Below are 16,577 nucleotides of genomic sequence, written 5' to 3' on the forward strand. Positions count from 1 at the left end.
TACCAACGCCGGAATGCTGACAACCAACATCCTGAATGTAGGTATCAGGGGTAGGTTGTACTATGCTGTCGGGAGAGAGTTAGATTTATGCTGTGGGAAGGGAGCGTTAGCCTGTTGGGATGCCGGGGTCGGTCTTCTGGCTGCCGGCATTCTCAGCACCGGGATCCCGTACCCAGCCCTAGCATAAACTATAATAGTTTATTTGCACATAAATAGTAATGTTTTGGATCTGTATTATACCCTTCGTCAAGCTGTATTACACAAATATAAATAAACTGCCATATTTTATACAAATCATCCTGCTTAAAGTGCTATATATCTATATATCTATATATATATATATATATATCTATATCTATATCTCCTATATATTTGCCCAGATCTGTGACTTTGTGACTCATTTGCTAACGCTGGGCGGAGTCACAATGCTGGGCGGAGTCAAGTCACAGATCTGTCCCCCCCCCTCCACCCACAACATCTACGGACACCCTCCCCCATACGCGGTCACCCCTCCACCCGCTACATTCTGTACATCGTGCCCTGCAGCCATTGTTCACACCCACTAAAGGGCCTACGCCTCCTTCACCATCAAACGCACTTTCGCCGTGCACTATTTACCCACTCACACAACTAAAAATGCAGCTAATACTCCATCTCCTATATATTTGGCAAGATCTGTGACTTTGTAACTCATTTTCAAATGCTGCCCAGAGACACAATGCTGGCTGAAGTCACAGATCTACCGTGTCTAGCCCACCCACTCCTGCTGTGATCGCTGTGTGCTCTCCCTCCTACTCCTGCCTCCGTCCTCGGTGCTGCTTGGTGCATCCCGCCCCCGTGCGTGCAAACCGCAGCCGCAGAGCCTGGTATTGCTGTTGTGCTCTCCCCACCTCCCTCCTCCTCACGTCACCCTGCGCTAGAAAGGCAGCCTAGAGATATCCATTTGTCCTCTTGCTCAGAGCATCCGCAGCCCACACCTCCCGCCTATTGCTTTAACCAAAAATCAACATTGCCCAAACATTGCCATTCTTCCTAAATTATCTACACATAACATATTATTAACACACTAGGTCATTCATCCACCCCTGATTCCGCTCTTCACGCTGTCGCAACCCATCGCACACCCTTTCCACCTTAAATAAGTAACCACTAATAAAATTAGGCTTGAAGGTAATACTCCATATCATACAATTATTGGGCAGCCAAAGGACGTGCAGGGGTTACGGGGGCGTAGCCCCTTCCGATGGTGTGAAGAGCGCCCGTAGGGCGCGATGAATCACCTAGTGTTTGTGTGTGTGTGTGTGTGTGTATATATATATATATATATATACTGATGTGAATGACTGAAGTATTCTCTGTAAAGTGATGGATAACTTGTGTGCCATTGGCGTTTCTATCATGGGTGCAATGTGTGCGGTGTACATGGGTCCAGGGAGGGGCCACAACGCACACAGTACACCCATGTTTTAATACTTACCTTTCCAGAGTCTTGCAAGAGGCGCTGCAGCCGCTGCAGTCACAGCAGCCGTGGCAAAAATCACACCCAGAATGGCCACTGCACATGTGCAGTACTGAATTTGTCTCCGAACCATGGTGGGCACCATATTTCCGGAGACCTTCGCATGCGCAGTAAACTCCAACGCAATGCCATAGCCTACAGCGCAGTGGGGAGGAGGGGGCTCACACGCAGTCTGCACACGGTCCCCTCCTCTCTTAATATGCCCCTGTTGTGTGCACTGTATAAATAACTATTAATTAGGTAAATAATGCATACAAAGAACCAGAAGCAATAATGTCATAGTAGCTCAAATGTTAGCATTTTTAACTATCAAATCCCATTAAGATAAAGTGGGAGGACCGACTTCTGTGTTATGGAGAAGGGAGGTAATATATTACCATTTACAGTCCTGTAGTGAAATGTCAAATTGTAACTGAACAATTTATTTTACTATGTTGGTTCATATATGTTTTCTGATAATTGCAGGTTATAAATATTATTAGTGATGTATATCGCTACTTACGAATATATAATAATGGGACTCTACATAATGTAATAGATTGGAGGAGCTCTGCATATTTATCCCTATTTAAAAGAAATAGTTGTGATTTATAGAATACTTTATATTGTTACCTACCACTTGCTATTTTACTTTAATGAGTCTTTGTATTTGCAGGCTGCATGAATACTTCAACACTGACATCAATTTAAATATTTCAACAAAAGCAGATTTTGAAAACAATAGTTTAGACTTCTCTGATGTGGAACAGCTTTTGGATTCCATCAATACTCTCCCAGGTAATGTGCATTGCCATTGTGAGGCTTTGGACATATGGGCAATGTGAAGGGGTGAATTGAATTGCCAGATTGAAATTTAGGGTTTGTTAATCCCTCTGGGAAACTCTCTCTGTTCATGAAGGAAATCATAATACATTTTGGACAGTCATTTGAAGCGCTTGTAACATTCACAGGGTTAATATTATTTATCAGTGGCATGGCTTCTTGGGGAAGGGGCGTGGCCACAAAATAATACCAATTCATACTACGGTGCACAGTAGTCTCCATTATTCAAATTACGCTGCACAGTAGTACCACTACACCAGGTAGAGCCCGTTTTACACATTACGGCAGACAGCGTCCCCCTTTTTACACATTAGGGCAGACAGCGTCCCCTTTTTACACATTACGGCAGACAGCGTCCCCCTTTTTACACATTACGGCAGACAGCGTCCCCTTTTTACACATTACAGCAGACAGCGTCCCCTTTTTACACATTACGGCAGACAGATTCCTCTTTTTACACATTACGGCAGACAGCATCCCCCTTTTTACACATTACGGCAGACAGCGTCCCCTTTTTACACATTACGGCAGACAGAGTCCCCCTTTTTACACATTACGGCGGCAGAGTCCCTTTATTACACATTACAGCAGCAGAGTCTCCCATTTTATACATTACGGCAGCAGAGTCCCCAATTTTATACATTACGGCAGCATTGTCCCCCATTTTATACAATATGGCAGCAGAGTGGGGGGGACCAACACATATAGACTAACAGAGGTGGCACTTTTAGGGACTTAGAAATCAGGAGAGACAGCAGACACAGCAGTCAGAGCCCTCCCCCCCTCAATCTGCTAGCCCAGCTACCTGTTTTTGTAGAGAGCTGTAGCCCGCTCCCTGCCGGGGATCAGACACCACGATCTCTCATCTCCCTGCGGCTGCTGCAGGTCTCAGAGAGGAGGGGCGGGGAGGAGAGGATCCCCCCTCCTCTTCTCATGCTGAAAAACTTCCGTTATGCTGACCACGGGACGCAGCCGTCCGACCAGCACGGACATCTAGAGAGCAGGGGAAGCAGAAGCTGGCAGGTATGGCGGGTGCGGCAGCGCTCCCTTGCAGCGTCCGGCAGTGGCGTCCGGCAGGAGTACGTGTGTGCCATAGCAGGTGTGCTGCCAGATGGTGCGCTCTCAGTGCATTTGCGCTGTGGGCAAGGCACCATCGGCACACACCTAGTTACGGCACTGTTATTTATATGGCACCACTATTTGGAGTGTAGGAGGAAAGTGCCATCCATATTGCCCTACCATAGGTATTAATAATCCTAAACTATAGTGTGGTCACATATGGTCAGAGCCGTATTAACGGTGGGGCGGAAGGGGCAGTCGTCCCGGGACCCCATACAAGTGGGGCCCCCACACACTCTCCTCACAACTGCAAAAAAAACATCGGAGTAGGAGTACAGCATTTACCTGTCTCCTCTCCGTCCTCCTCGGCAGCTGAGATGTTCCATTACAGCTGCGGCCGCCGAGGAGCTTCACTCACTGCAGTGTGAAGTCTCGCAAAATTTGACATTATCTCGCAAGACTTCACACTGTTGTGAGTGAATCTCCTCGGCGGCCGAAGCAGTAAATGAACAGCTCAGCTGCCGAGGAGGATGTAGAGGAGACAGGTAAATGCTCCTACTCTGATGTTTTTTTTGCAGTTGTGAGAACAGTGTGTGGGGGCCCCACAAATTTGTTGCCCAGGGGCCCCCACAGACCTTAAGCTGGCCCTGCATATTGTTATGTTTCAATCACTGATACTTAGGGCAGACCCTAGGTACAAAATGCTCTGTTTCTGGACTTCCCTCTTAATTTATGATTTCCATCACCTGTGTTGAACTAGTTAAATGATAAGAAAGCTGTTTCTTCACAGGTGATGGCAATAATAAATTAAGAGGGAAGTCCAGAAACAGAGCATTTTGTACCTAGTGGGGCGGGTCATGTTGGAGGGTATGTTAGGGGCTGATTCAATGCAAGTGCCATTCATGGAAGCCATGGGTTACATTTCCGTGCATTTCGTGGGTCACAGTGCACTACCTTGGGGAAGTGAATGAAAAAGTGGGGAAATTACCCCGAACGCTCAAAAAAGTGGGGAAATCACACTGAATTCCCAAAAAGTGGGGAAAACACAATGGATAATGGTATAAAAGGCTATTAGTGGCCATAAGCAAATTATTTTGTAGGTACATAAAATGTGTCAAATGGCTAACTTTTACCGTTTGTAATTAACAGTGTAAAAATTATAGTAAGTAAATCTTTTTCACCAAATTAACTGACTCTCATCTGAAATGTGCCAATGGAGCAGAGAGAAATGTGGGAAAGATGTGAGCGATAGTAAATGGTTTAGTTACAGACAGAGCCGGCCCTAAGCATAGGCAAACTAGGCAAATGCCTAGGGCATTTGATATGCCTAGGGCACACAGTTATGCCCCCAGATATGCCCCAAGTAGTTGTGCCCCCCAGTAGATTTGCCCCCTGTAGCTGTGCCCCCTGTACCTATGCCCCCAGTAGTTGTGCCCCCTGTTGCTTTGCCCCCAGTAGTTGTGCCCCCCTGTTGCTTTGCCCCAGTAGTTGTGCCCCCGTTGCTTTACCCCCAATAGTTGTGCCCCCTGTTGTGCCCTCTGCTGCTGTGCCCCCTGTCGCTGTGCCCCCAATAGTTTTGCCCTCTGCTGCTGTGCCCCCAATAGTTGTGCCCTCTGCTGCTGTGCCTCCTGTTGCTGTGCCCCCAATAGTTGTGCCCTCTGCTGCTGTGCCCCCAATAGTTGTGCCCTCTGCTGCTGTGCCCCCTGTTGTGCCCTCTGCTGCTGTGCCTCCTGTTGCTGTGCCCCCAATAGTTGTGCCCTCTGCTGCTGTGCCCCCTGTTGTGCCCTCTGCTGCTGTGCCTCCTTTTGCTGTGCCCCCAATAGTTGTGCCCTCTGCTGCTGTGCCCCCAACAGTTGTGCCCTCTGCTGCTGTGCCCCCTGTTGTGCCCTCTGCTGCTGTGCCTCCTGTTGCTGTGCCCCCGGGTCAAACACACACAAAAATAAAAAATAAATACTTACCACTGCCCTGCTCCCGACCGCTGCTCCGTCTGGCCGCGGCGGCACGTCTCTATGGAAGAGACGTCATGACGTCTCTCCCATAGCAGCGCCGCACTGACACTAGAGGTCAATACTGACCTCTAGTGTCTGTCCCTGGAGCCGGCTGCAGTGGACGCCCACACAGCCCACGGCGTCTGCTGCAGCCGGGTGAGCGGCGTGCGGGCAGGCGGTGGTGCCTGCGGGGTGACTGCAGCTGTGCCTCCCGGCCGCAGCGCCCTGGGCGCAGGCACTGCTTGCCCGCACCAAAAACCGCTCCTGGGCACCAGCAGCTTCTGCTGTTTATAATGATATGCAGCATGCCTATATTCTGTGTGTAGCATTTTGTATGCAGATACAGCCACAGTCGCACACAGAATATAGGCATGCTGCATATCATTTTAATCATCAGAAGCTGCTTGTGCATCCTAGCCACATAGCAATGCAAATAAGATGATTTTTCATTTAAAAAATTGTGCCCGATGTTATCAGAGCTGGCCAGCTTATTCATGCCAGGCATCTCCTGCTGCATGGTGCATTGAGGCAAGATTTATGAGGACACATCTGTATCCAAGCAGAGGCCGGGGTCACAGTGTTAGCGGCTGTGTGTGAGTAGGTTGTTTGTGCAATAGTGTTTGGCATATGTATAAGGGGCTTTATGCGTGTCATGTGTATAAATGCATTAATAATGTGCAGTAAATGTGTAAGGGGCACTAAGTGTCATTATGTGTATAAGGGCATTAAGAATGCGCAGCATATGTGTAAGGGACAGTTATGTGTGTCATTATGTGTATAAGGGCACCAATAATGTGTGGAATATGTGTAAGGGACATTATGTGTGTCATTATGTGTATAAGGGCATTAACAATGTGCGGTTTATGTGTAAGGGACATTACGTGTATAAGGGCATTAATAAAAGATGGCACAATGTGTAAGGCACATTATTTTTATAAGGACATTAATAATGTGTGTCATGTGTAAGGGCCATTACTGTGTGGTATTATGTGTATAAATACATTACTAACGTGTGGCATTATGTTTATAAGGTGCTCTACTGTATGGCGTTATGTATAGAAAGGGCACTACTGTGTGGTCTAATGTGAATAAAGAGCAATATGGTGTGATGTAATGTGAATAAGGAGCAATTCAGTGTCATGTATTGTGAATAAGGGGCACTACTGTGTTGCTTAATGTATACAAAGGGCACTACTGTGTGGTCTATGGTGTGATGTAATGTGAATAAGGGACACTAGCGCATGATAAAATGTGAATAAAGTTGCAGTACTGTGCGGCGGAATTTGAATTGGGGGTACTATTGTGTGGCCATGCCCCTTCCCGGCAAGAACATGCCCCTTTTTGGGCTGTGCGCCGAATGTGCGCATTGTACCTATTTATAATATAAGGGGTAGGAGCACCAAAATAAGGACTGCTATGGGTGGGGGTTATGGTGCTGGGAAAGGGGTGCAGGGTCAGAGGCGGAACTAGCGGTGGTGCTAGGGGGCACCAGCTGAAATCTTGCCTAGCGTATCATATTGGCTAGGGCCGGTTCTGGTCACAGATAGACTTCTGTACTTTACGTACTACCCCCCAGCAATCCTGTATTTTGATGGACAGTCCTATTTTACTACAGGCAAAAAGGCCTATCAGCTTAGAGGCAGTGCAGATCAGATATGTGGCCTGTGTAGATTAGATATGTGGCCTGTGTAGATTAGATATGTGGCCTGTGTAGATTAGATATGTGGTCTGTTGAGATCAGATATGTGGCCTGTTGAGATCAGATATGTGGCCTGTTGAGATCAGATATGTGGCCTGTTGAGATCAGATATGTGGCCTGTTGAGATCAGATATGCGACCTGTTGAGATCAGATATGTGGCCTGTTGAGATTAGATGTGTGGCCTGTTGAGATTAGATATGTGGCCTGTGTAGATTAGATATGTGGCCTGTGTAGATTAGATATGTGGCCTGTGTAGATCAAGGGCATGGTCCAACGTGTCTGGATTTTGAGTCAACAATGTTAGAAGAAATGCATTGTTTCCATTGTATTAAATAGTAAATACCCTAATATTAAAAAAAAGTTGTTTATCCACCTGGCTACTATAGGATCTAAACTGTGGTTATTCTTTCTCACTTTCCAACCTTTTCAGTTTTAGGATGAAAGATACATCACTGGGTTTTATTGTCAAATAAGCCATTCACCATGTCAGATAAGCCATATAGCAGGATAAAGCAACCCGTGGCTCTCCAGCTGTCATGGAAGTACTGCACTGCTTACGTTGTATCCTGCCAGCCAGAGGCTGCCCATCATTTATTCTCAGTTGTAATTTGTTATGAGATTCCATCACTCATGGTTGTGAATCTGGCATATTTATAGTTTTTTTTTTTATACATGCATTCAGTAATCCCGTATATCCCTCATATTGCAGTTCCCTCAGCTCCTGTAATCAATCCTCAGGCACCTAACTCTGCCACAGTGACATCTCTGCGTGTTTGCTGGAGCCTGTTTTCGGATGACACAGTTGAGCGTTACCGCCTGTACTACAAACCAGTCTCTGATGTAACTCCGGGAGAGGACCAGGAAGGTAATATTACTTATGTACTGCCTCAGATCAAATCAGTTTGCACTCATTTCACAACTTTTTAATATATTTGTTGAATTTTATTTTATGCAGATGTAAAAGCCTAATATATATATCCTATATTAAACACACTAAAAGGTTAATGAACACAGTACGCAATTGGCATATGGAATACCGTAAGAGTACGCACGTAGCGTACAAACGCTTAGCCGTGGACGAGACGCACGAGAGGCACGTTCGCTCACGGCTTACAGCGTAAAGGCAAGCACGCTATAGGCTGCCGACTAACGTAATGAAACGCTAGCAGCGTGGCGGACGCTCGAGACCACGAGGAGATCACGAGCGGCGCTGACGCTCACAGAGTTAAACCTTTGTGACAATGATAAGGTGTAAATGCAACACAGTGTAACCTTGTTAGTTTAAAAGCTGTATGAGCGAATCTTACGCTCTGAGAACCCTTTTGCAATATAATAAACACTCAAATACCGGTCTAAGGGTCTAACGCCTTTTAAGGAAATGAATGAACGTTCAATCGCAAAAGAATACACAATACAAGTTATACACTACCAAACTAACATAAAATACCTAACCGAGTTACTACACGTTAAAATACAACAAAGACACAATTACATTTAAAGGGGAAGGAGAGAGAGAGAATGGCTTACAACAAAATAGGAGATAAATATGGTTGCAGAGAACTTACGCACAAGGGGAACAATCGCAAGCGCCTTTCTGGATATCCAGCTCCCGATTATCAGTGATGAGAACCGTTGAAAAGAGTAGAGAGCTGGCCCAGATCGGCTTGTCTTTATATACACTTACACACAGTACAGTACAATGGTCCCTACATTCTTATTGTTCATTGGACACAGGAATTCGTCTCTGCATTATAACAAAAGGTCATAGGTTGGTTCATACAGGTGGGCTGTGACTATTTCAAACTGCTCAGGTGGGAGGGAAACTGGGTTTCCCGCCGCATGGGTAATAAAGTGCAAATATAGTAAATGTCCATAAACTTCTTATGTCCATAACTATACGCACGAGCGAGTAATCCGCTTCAAACCAACACCGGAATATTGCTAATTATATTCTCTTCCGATGGATACTAAACACCACTGTGTAACCCCTGTCTGACCCTTCGTATCATACAAAGAGGAATCTCTCTGTCCCCGAACATACTATATTAACTAAACTTTCAGATTCTATCAAAGGGACCATAATCTACAAAATACATTATATGACTAAAATATGTTACGATTGAGTCGCCCGCTAGACGCACACAAACTCTACCGTAAATACGCATACCGCGCGCCCGTGAGTGCACGCGACCGCGAGTATACGCACGCACGGGAGAGCTCATGCTCGTGCAGCGGGCACACGCATGAGGTGCATATATGGCAATGTGCAGCGTGGTATTTTTCTGACTTTGACAGTCCACCCTTTGGCAGTCACCAATAACTGCCACTTCCTAAAACAGTTCAAAAAGAGAAAAATATATGTCATGTATAATACATTTCTATGATTGGGTAGGGGTGAAGAGGAGAAGGTGGGAAAACGGTATGACCTAGTGAGATAGCAGAAGCATGTGTGTATGAATCCATGTTTGGGGGGTCATGTATCATCGTGCCGTACGTGTTTTAAATCAAGCTTCGAGGTATCGCGAAGTATACATTTGAATTCCTTCTTATCCCGTGGTACGGGTCTGTGGATGGGCTGTCAAACTTTACCGAGCTCTTTTCGGCTTTTGGTTGCAACAAAATGGGGGAGCACATTTTAGTTGATGATACATGAATAGTGGGATATGTGAGTGCTGATATCTGTGCCTATACTCCCTATCGACTATGTGTATTATTACCTGAAGGTTGTAGAGATGAAGATAAGGAGCAATTATGGTAAATGCAGTCATAAACTATGTGAGTTTAATATACATTTGCCGATTGAGGTCTTGTCTTGTGTCTTGTCTTGTCTCGATGTACATGTTGACTGTAGTCTCCTTGGGCTTTTGCCAAAGTGCGAGCAAAAGCTTTCTCAATGTCCATAGACTTACAAAAAGTGTTGGGCTAGCGTAAAATTAAAGGTACTAGGGATATGGGGGTCTATGGCATAGTCCATCAGTTGTCTGTGTAAAAGGTTGTCAAATTCTTCTTCCAAGCGGATGTCTTTGTACCTTGGAGGAAAACAAAAGGAGAAACGGGTGAAAGAAACGGACCGTGGAATCACATTTTCATCACAACATTGTCTCTATCGTTGGGTCATAAACCAAATCAGTCGTTGTTATTACAGTATCTTCACTTCTTAAACTCATCACTCGGGCGCTACGTTTACACTTTGTTAAAATCCGAACGCATATAAATATCAGACCGACCAATATGATGACACCCAGAATACACAAAATAAATTTCCCTACATCCATGATAATTCTCCTAAACCAGAGAACCAATTTTGCGGGTTCAACCATGACACCCAACAGGTCAGCTCATTACCCACAGCAGCAAGGGTGAGATTGTGTCTCCTGCGGAATTCCCACTTTAATTGGAGAATGTCGTCCATCTTTTGGTCTATGACCTCGACCGGGTCCTCGGTGCTATTCGTAATATAAGTGCAGCATTTTACGCCGTACTGCGTTGCCAGTGTGACACAATATCCACCTGTCACTGCTGTGAGATAATTAAGAATCATCCTATGCTGAACCAGTTCTGTTTTATAAGCTTGGAGCTCCCTTCCGGTATACCTGAATGTGTCATCATACATTTCAGTGATATTGTCTAATAAATTTGCAAGCGCAGATATATATTTATAATTTATCACTCCTCTGGTGGTACGAGTGATATCTAACGCGATTAGGAATTGAATCCCGGTGGATTCATGGATCAGGTCAGAGGCCGGATGCTCTGTTCTTTCTATTAGGTGCCGTTTAACGATGTGCTCGTAATGAGTGTGAGTATAAGGAGCTTGGGCACTGCGGTGAATATCCTTCATTTTAGTGTGGGATACGGTCATTACCTCAGGCAGTACTTTTCCAATATAACATAACCCTTCTGAGTTTGGGGCAAGCCACTTATACGCCTTCCTCCCGCATATGAAATATGCATCATCGGGGAGAATATTTGGGACGGAGTAGGACATTACCATATTACACATTTTCCATATGAAATCTCCTAACCCTAATTCTCCCATCTGTTTAGTACACGTATCAGTTTGTACGATACGTGCACAGTATCCTGGTGATACTTCTCCAACTCTCATGATCCTACTTCCTAGGGTATACCTATATCGGAAATATTTTCCACTACCGGCTATGTGGCGTATAAGTTCTGTATCTGTAGGCATTCTATCGGCTCTGTATGAAAAGGTCATGGTTTGGTTATTCCATGACACTTCCCAATTTCCCGGCTTTCGGGGATTGGAAATGTTAAAACATACTAGGGATCTATCCACATGATATTGGTGGAGCTTCAAACTAGGAGGACTGGAGATATTAAACCTCCTGTCCACAGGCCTCCCACCGCTTAGCTCAAGTACCTCCCCTATAGTTAGAGGGAATGGCACTAATCCTGATTTGCTATGGCCTTGAGGTACTTGAGAGCATACCCAACAATCTGTCTGATTTAACACTTTACCCACTAAGGAGTGATAGTCACTCAATGGATGCCGGTCCATGTGGATATTAAAACTGGACTGACATTTCTTGATGCACCCATCCTCAACTACACTGTCACAGAGTCTACAGATACAGTTCTCTTCAGCTAACAATCCTTCACAATTCCTTTTATTGTCAATGCTATCGGATTGTTTTCTGATACTCGCCTTTGCTTGGTGATTATGTTGTTCTTGGAAATCTACGCCTCCATCTCTGTCATCAGAACCCATTCCAGAACCTCTCTCGACCTCCGTGGTACTCTCGCCGGAACAGACTGCTCTGGTCAACATCATGGTCAACAGGAAAATCCGGATCACAGTCTCTTGGGGCAAGTCCATCTTATAGGAGGAAATGGAGAAGAATGAGAAGGGGGAAAGAAATAATTGAGGGAGATGGGATGGGAAGTGGAGGAAAACAATAAAAGGGAACAGGGAATCGACAACTGCCTCCGATCTTATTATTCTCAATGCTCAGGTGCCGTCTCGGTCCTCCTGAAACAGACACTCCAGTGATACAACTTCCTCTACCGTCTGTTCTTTATCACGGGACCTCTCTGGATCAGCGACCTTCTTACAATGGGACGAATGAACCCAAGTCTCTCTCTCGGCAACCTTCAATGCTGTCATGCTAATCAATAAGACTTGGTATGGTCCTTCCCATCTGTCAATAAGGCAACCTGAGCGTAGAAAATTCTGTATCATTACATAATCCCCAGGTTCAATGTCATGACAATTACTATCTGGCAGATCAGGAATCACCAACTTCAAATTGTCATTCTGATTTCTTAGCTGTTTACTCATCTTAACCAAATACTTTACAGTCACTTCATTGTTACACTTCAAATCATCCTGAGGGTTAATCATGACATGCGGTTGTCGACCAAACAGAATTTCAAAAGGGGACAGATTAAGAGGGGACCTGGGAGTGGTTCTGATGCTGTATAATACAAGGGGCAAAGCTTCTGGCCATGTCAATCCTGTTTCCGCCATAACTTTGCTCAATTTATTTTTAATTGTGCTGTTCACTCTTTCTACCTTCGCACTCGCCTGGGGGCGGTACGGAGTGTGCAGCTTACTATCAATTCCCATCAACTTACACATTCCTTGAAAGACATCACCTGTAAAATGGGTACTCCTATCACTTTCAATTATTCTAGGGATACCATATCTACACACAAATTCCTGTACAATTTTCTTAGCAGTAAACATTGCGGTATTTGTGGCCGCAGGAAATGCTTCGACCCAATTTGAAAACACATCTATACAAACTAGTACATACTTCAAATTTTGACAAGGGGGTAATTGTATGAAATCAATCTGTATTACCTGAAAAGGACTGCCTGTAGGTGGGATATGAGATGGTTCTGTTGGTATTGCCTTTCCGATATTCTTCCTCAAGCAGGTGAGGCATGACATTGCTCTCTTTCCCGCATGGGAAGAAAATCCTGGGGCGCACCAATATGCTCTTACCAACTTGCACATCCCTTCCTTGCCTAGATGAGTCAGCCCATGTGCTGCTTCAGCCAAACTTGGAAGGTATGCTCTGGGTGCCACTGGTTTACCCTGTCCATCTGTCCAGAGTCCTGAGGACTCCTGGCCATATCCCTTTGCCCTCCAAACTGCCTTTTCCTGTGTGGAACACAAATTTTGCATTTCACACAATTTCTGTGTGTTGACGGTATTAAATACCATCAGTTGTGTGGTGTCTGTCTGTCTGGGGGTACCAGCTGCTAACTTAGCAGCCTCGTCTGCTCGGCTGTTACCAAGTGATACTGGGTCTTGGCTATATGTATGTGCTTTACACTTGATAACAGCCACTCTGTCGGGTTCCTGTATCGCTGTTAGAAGCCTTTTGATGTGAGCTGCATGCGCTACCGGTGTACCAGCTGCCGTCATGAAATTTCTGAGGCGCCATAGGGCTCCGAAATCATGGACTACCCCGAAGGCGTATCTAGAGTCGGTATAGATATTGGCTGTTTTGCCCTTAGCCAATTCACATGCTCTGGTCAGGGCAACCAGTTCAGCAACCTGGGCTGAGTGAGGTGGGCCTAGCGGTTCTGCTTCTATGGTGCCTTGGTCATCTACGACTGCGTATCCAGTACACAAGTCTCCCGAGTCCGTCTGTCTGTGACAACTACCATCAGTGTAGAAAGTAAGATCTACATCTTCCAGTGGGTTGTCACTGATGTCAGGCCTTGCCGTGAAATTTTGGGTCAAATACTCCATACAATCATGCATGTCATCTCCTGTATTAAATCCTCCTTCCCCATCACTCTCATCCTCCACCCTTTGTGCCTGTCCAGGCACACCTGGGAGATACGTTGCAGGATTTAATGCACTGCATCTCTTTATGGTGATGTTTACGGGGGCCATTAATGCCAATTCCCATCTTGTAAACCGCGCTGATGAGACGTGCCTGGTTTGGGCAGAATTCAGCAGGGCTGACACTGCATGCGGTGTATGGATTGTGAGGTTGTGTCCTAGCACTACATCTTCGCTTTTTGTAACTAGCAATGCTATCGCTGCAACACTTCGCAAGCATGTGGGGAGGGATCGCGCTACCGTATCTAGCTGAGCGCTGTAGTATGCTACCGGCCTGCTGGCATCACCGTGCTTTTGGGTTAGGACGCCTGCCGCGCAACCAGCACTTTCTGTTCCGTACAGCTCAAAGGGTTTCCCATAGTCTGGCATACCTAATGCTGGTGCCTGCGTTAGGCACTGTTTAAGTCTCTCAAATGCCATCTCGGATTCGTCTGTATGCGAAATCCGATCAGGTTTGTTTGATGAGACCATCTCCTGCAAAGGTAATGCTAGAATGGAAAAAACCTGGGATCCAGTTACGGCAATACCCACACATTCCTAGAAATGTTCTGATCTGTTGCTGGGTTTGTGGCAGAGTCATGTCTCGAATTGCTTGAATTCTATCAGCGGTCAGGTGTCTCAGTCCTTGTGTCAGACAGTGTCCCAGATATTTTACTTTAGTCTGGCATAATTGCAACTTGTCTTTGGAAACCTTGTGTCCTGTGTCTGAAAGATGAAACAGGATCTGTTTCGTATCTTTCAGGGACGCTTCCAGTGAATCTGAACATAGTAGTAAATCATCCACATATTGGATCAATACTGATCCACTTTCTGGTTGGAAAGACTGTAAACAATCATGCAAAGCCTGTGAAAATATACTTGGGCTGTCTATGAAACCTTGTGGTAATCGAGTCCATGTATATTGGACTCCTCTGTATGTGAATGCAAACAAATATTGGCTGTCAGGATGCAGAGGTACCGAGAAGAAGGCGGAGCAGAGGTCAATAACAGTGAAAAATTTCGCAGTGGGAGGGATTTGCATAAGGATGACAGCTGGATTTGGCACTACGGGGAACTGACTCTCAACTATTTTATTAATCCCCCTTAGATCCTGCACTAGCCTGTAACCCCTCCCCCCACTCTTTTTCACAGGGAAGATGGGACTATTGGCAGTGCTGGATGTTCTTACCAGAATGCCCTGTTGTAGCAAGCGCTCTATTACGGGGTATACTCCTAACTCCACCTCTGGCTTCAGAGGGTATTGTGGGATTTTTGGAGCTATCCTACCATCTTTTACTTGCACAACTACTGGAGCTACGTTTGCCATTAATCCAGTGTCTTGTCCATCTTTAGTCCAAAGTGACTCTGGTATTTGGGATGTCATTTCTTCTACCTGGGATGAACTCCTATTTATCATAACGGTCTGTGACATTAATTTTGATGGGGAGTCTAGCATGTCTCGCACTTCCTGAGCGTGATTCTCAGGTATGTCTAAGAATACACCTTCAGGAGTACAATAAATGACACCCCATTTTACACAATAAATCTCTTCCCAGGAGATTAGTCGGTGCCGATGCAGCCAGCAAAAAGGAATGCTTGGTATGCAAGGGCCCTATTGTAATCTCTGCTGGTTTGCTAACAGGGTAGTGTTGTACTACTCCCGTTACTCCCATGGCTGGAATTGTTTTACCAGTGGTTCTCATGCCCACTGTCGAATTTATCACTGATTTGGCCGCCCCCGTATCTACAAGGAAATTTAATGATTTACCAGCTACATCAATTGTGATCTCGGGTTCACTTCCAAGACTTGCAATCAATTTCACTGGCTGCAGATTACAGGTGTGGCCACACCCCTATTGGGTATGGTGACCTCCCTGAATCGCGCTGGCAGCAATTACTTGTGGTGGGGGTAGATGGGAACTATCAGAGATTTGCCAGTCTCTTCTTGGGGGATACCTTTTTGTTTCCCCTGCATGTGGCTCATAGCTCCGCCCCTTCGGTCCTTGATCCCAATGTCTCGTATCAGGTCGTTGTCTATGGGGTTGATATGAATTTTGTATTTGTCTTGCTTTACAATCACGTGACATGTGTCCCTCTCTGTGACAACTATAACATTTTATACCTCTTGACTTACCCACAGGGGTCACAGTTCTGGGCTGAGGTGGCCGGGTAGTGAGGGCCTGTATGCTTACAGCCATTAACTTATCACTCTGTGACTCCCTGTGTCTGATGATATTCCGATCATGCCCAGCAGCAGCCTCTCCCAATGCATCCACCGACATACCTCTCCAATCAGGCCTAGTGGTTTGTATTCTATTCCTTAAAACCTCTTTTAGACCGTCCATTAATACTGAAACAGCTACTTCCCTGTGGTGTACATTAGTTTTAATGTCATCTATACCAGTGTACCTAGCCATATCCTGCAGAGCCCGGTGAAAATACTCTGGTGTGGATTCACCTTCTTTTTGTTTTATTGTAAAGATTTTATTCCACTTTACTACTGCAGGAAAATATACCCCTAACTGTAAGTTGATTCTCTTTACATTATCCTGATTATATTCGTCTGTTAGTGGTACTTCCTCATCTAACTTGCAATCAGCGATAAACTTTAACGGATCAACACTGGGGGGTAAACATGCCCTCAAAACTGTCCTCCAATCTTTGTTATTTGGCTCTGCAGAATTTCC

The 16,577-nt window shown here is 45.4% G+C and overlaps 1 protein-coding gene across 6 annotated transcripts in view; it reads left to right on the forward strand.

The window, feature by feature from the left end:
- Nucleotides 1-16,577, forward strand: part of FSD2 (fibronectin type III and SPRY domain containing 2) — a 116,158-nt gene that overhangs the window by 13,933 nt on the left and 85,648 nt on the right. For all 6 annotated transcript variants that reach the window (XM_063925976.1, XM_063925975.1, XM_063925977.1 and 3 more), the window contains 2 exons: nucleotides 2,175-2,296; nucleotides 7,798-7,953. In XM_063925976.1, coding sequence (XP_063782046.1) covers nucleotides 2,175-2,296; nucleotides 7,798-7,953 — 278 coding nt within the window. The remainder of the gene's footprint in view (nucleotides 1-2,174; nucleotides 2,297-7,797; nucleotides 7,954-16,577) is intronic.

The sequence above is a fragment of the Pseudophryne corroboree genome, chromosome 6 (assembly GCF_028390025.1).
Source record: "Pseudophryne corroboree isolate aPseCor3 chromosome 6, aPseCor3.hap2, whole genome shotgun sequence".
Classification (NCBI taxonomy): Eukaryota; Metazoa; Chordata; class Amphibia; order Anura; family Myobatrachidae; genus Pseudophryne; species Pseudophryne corroboree.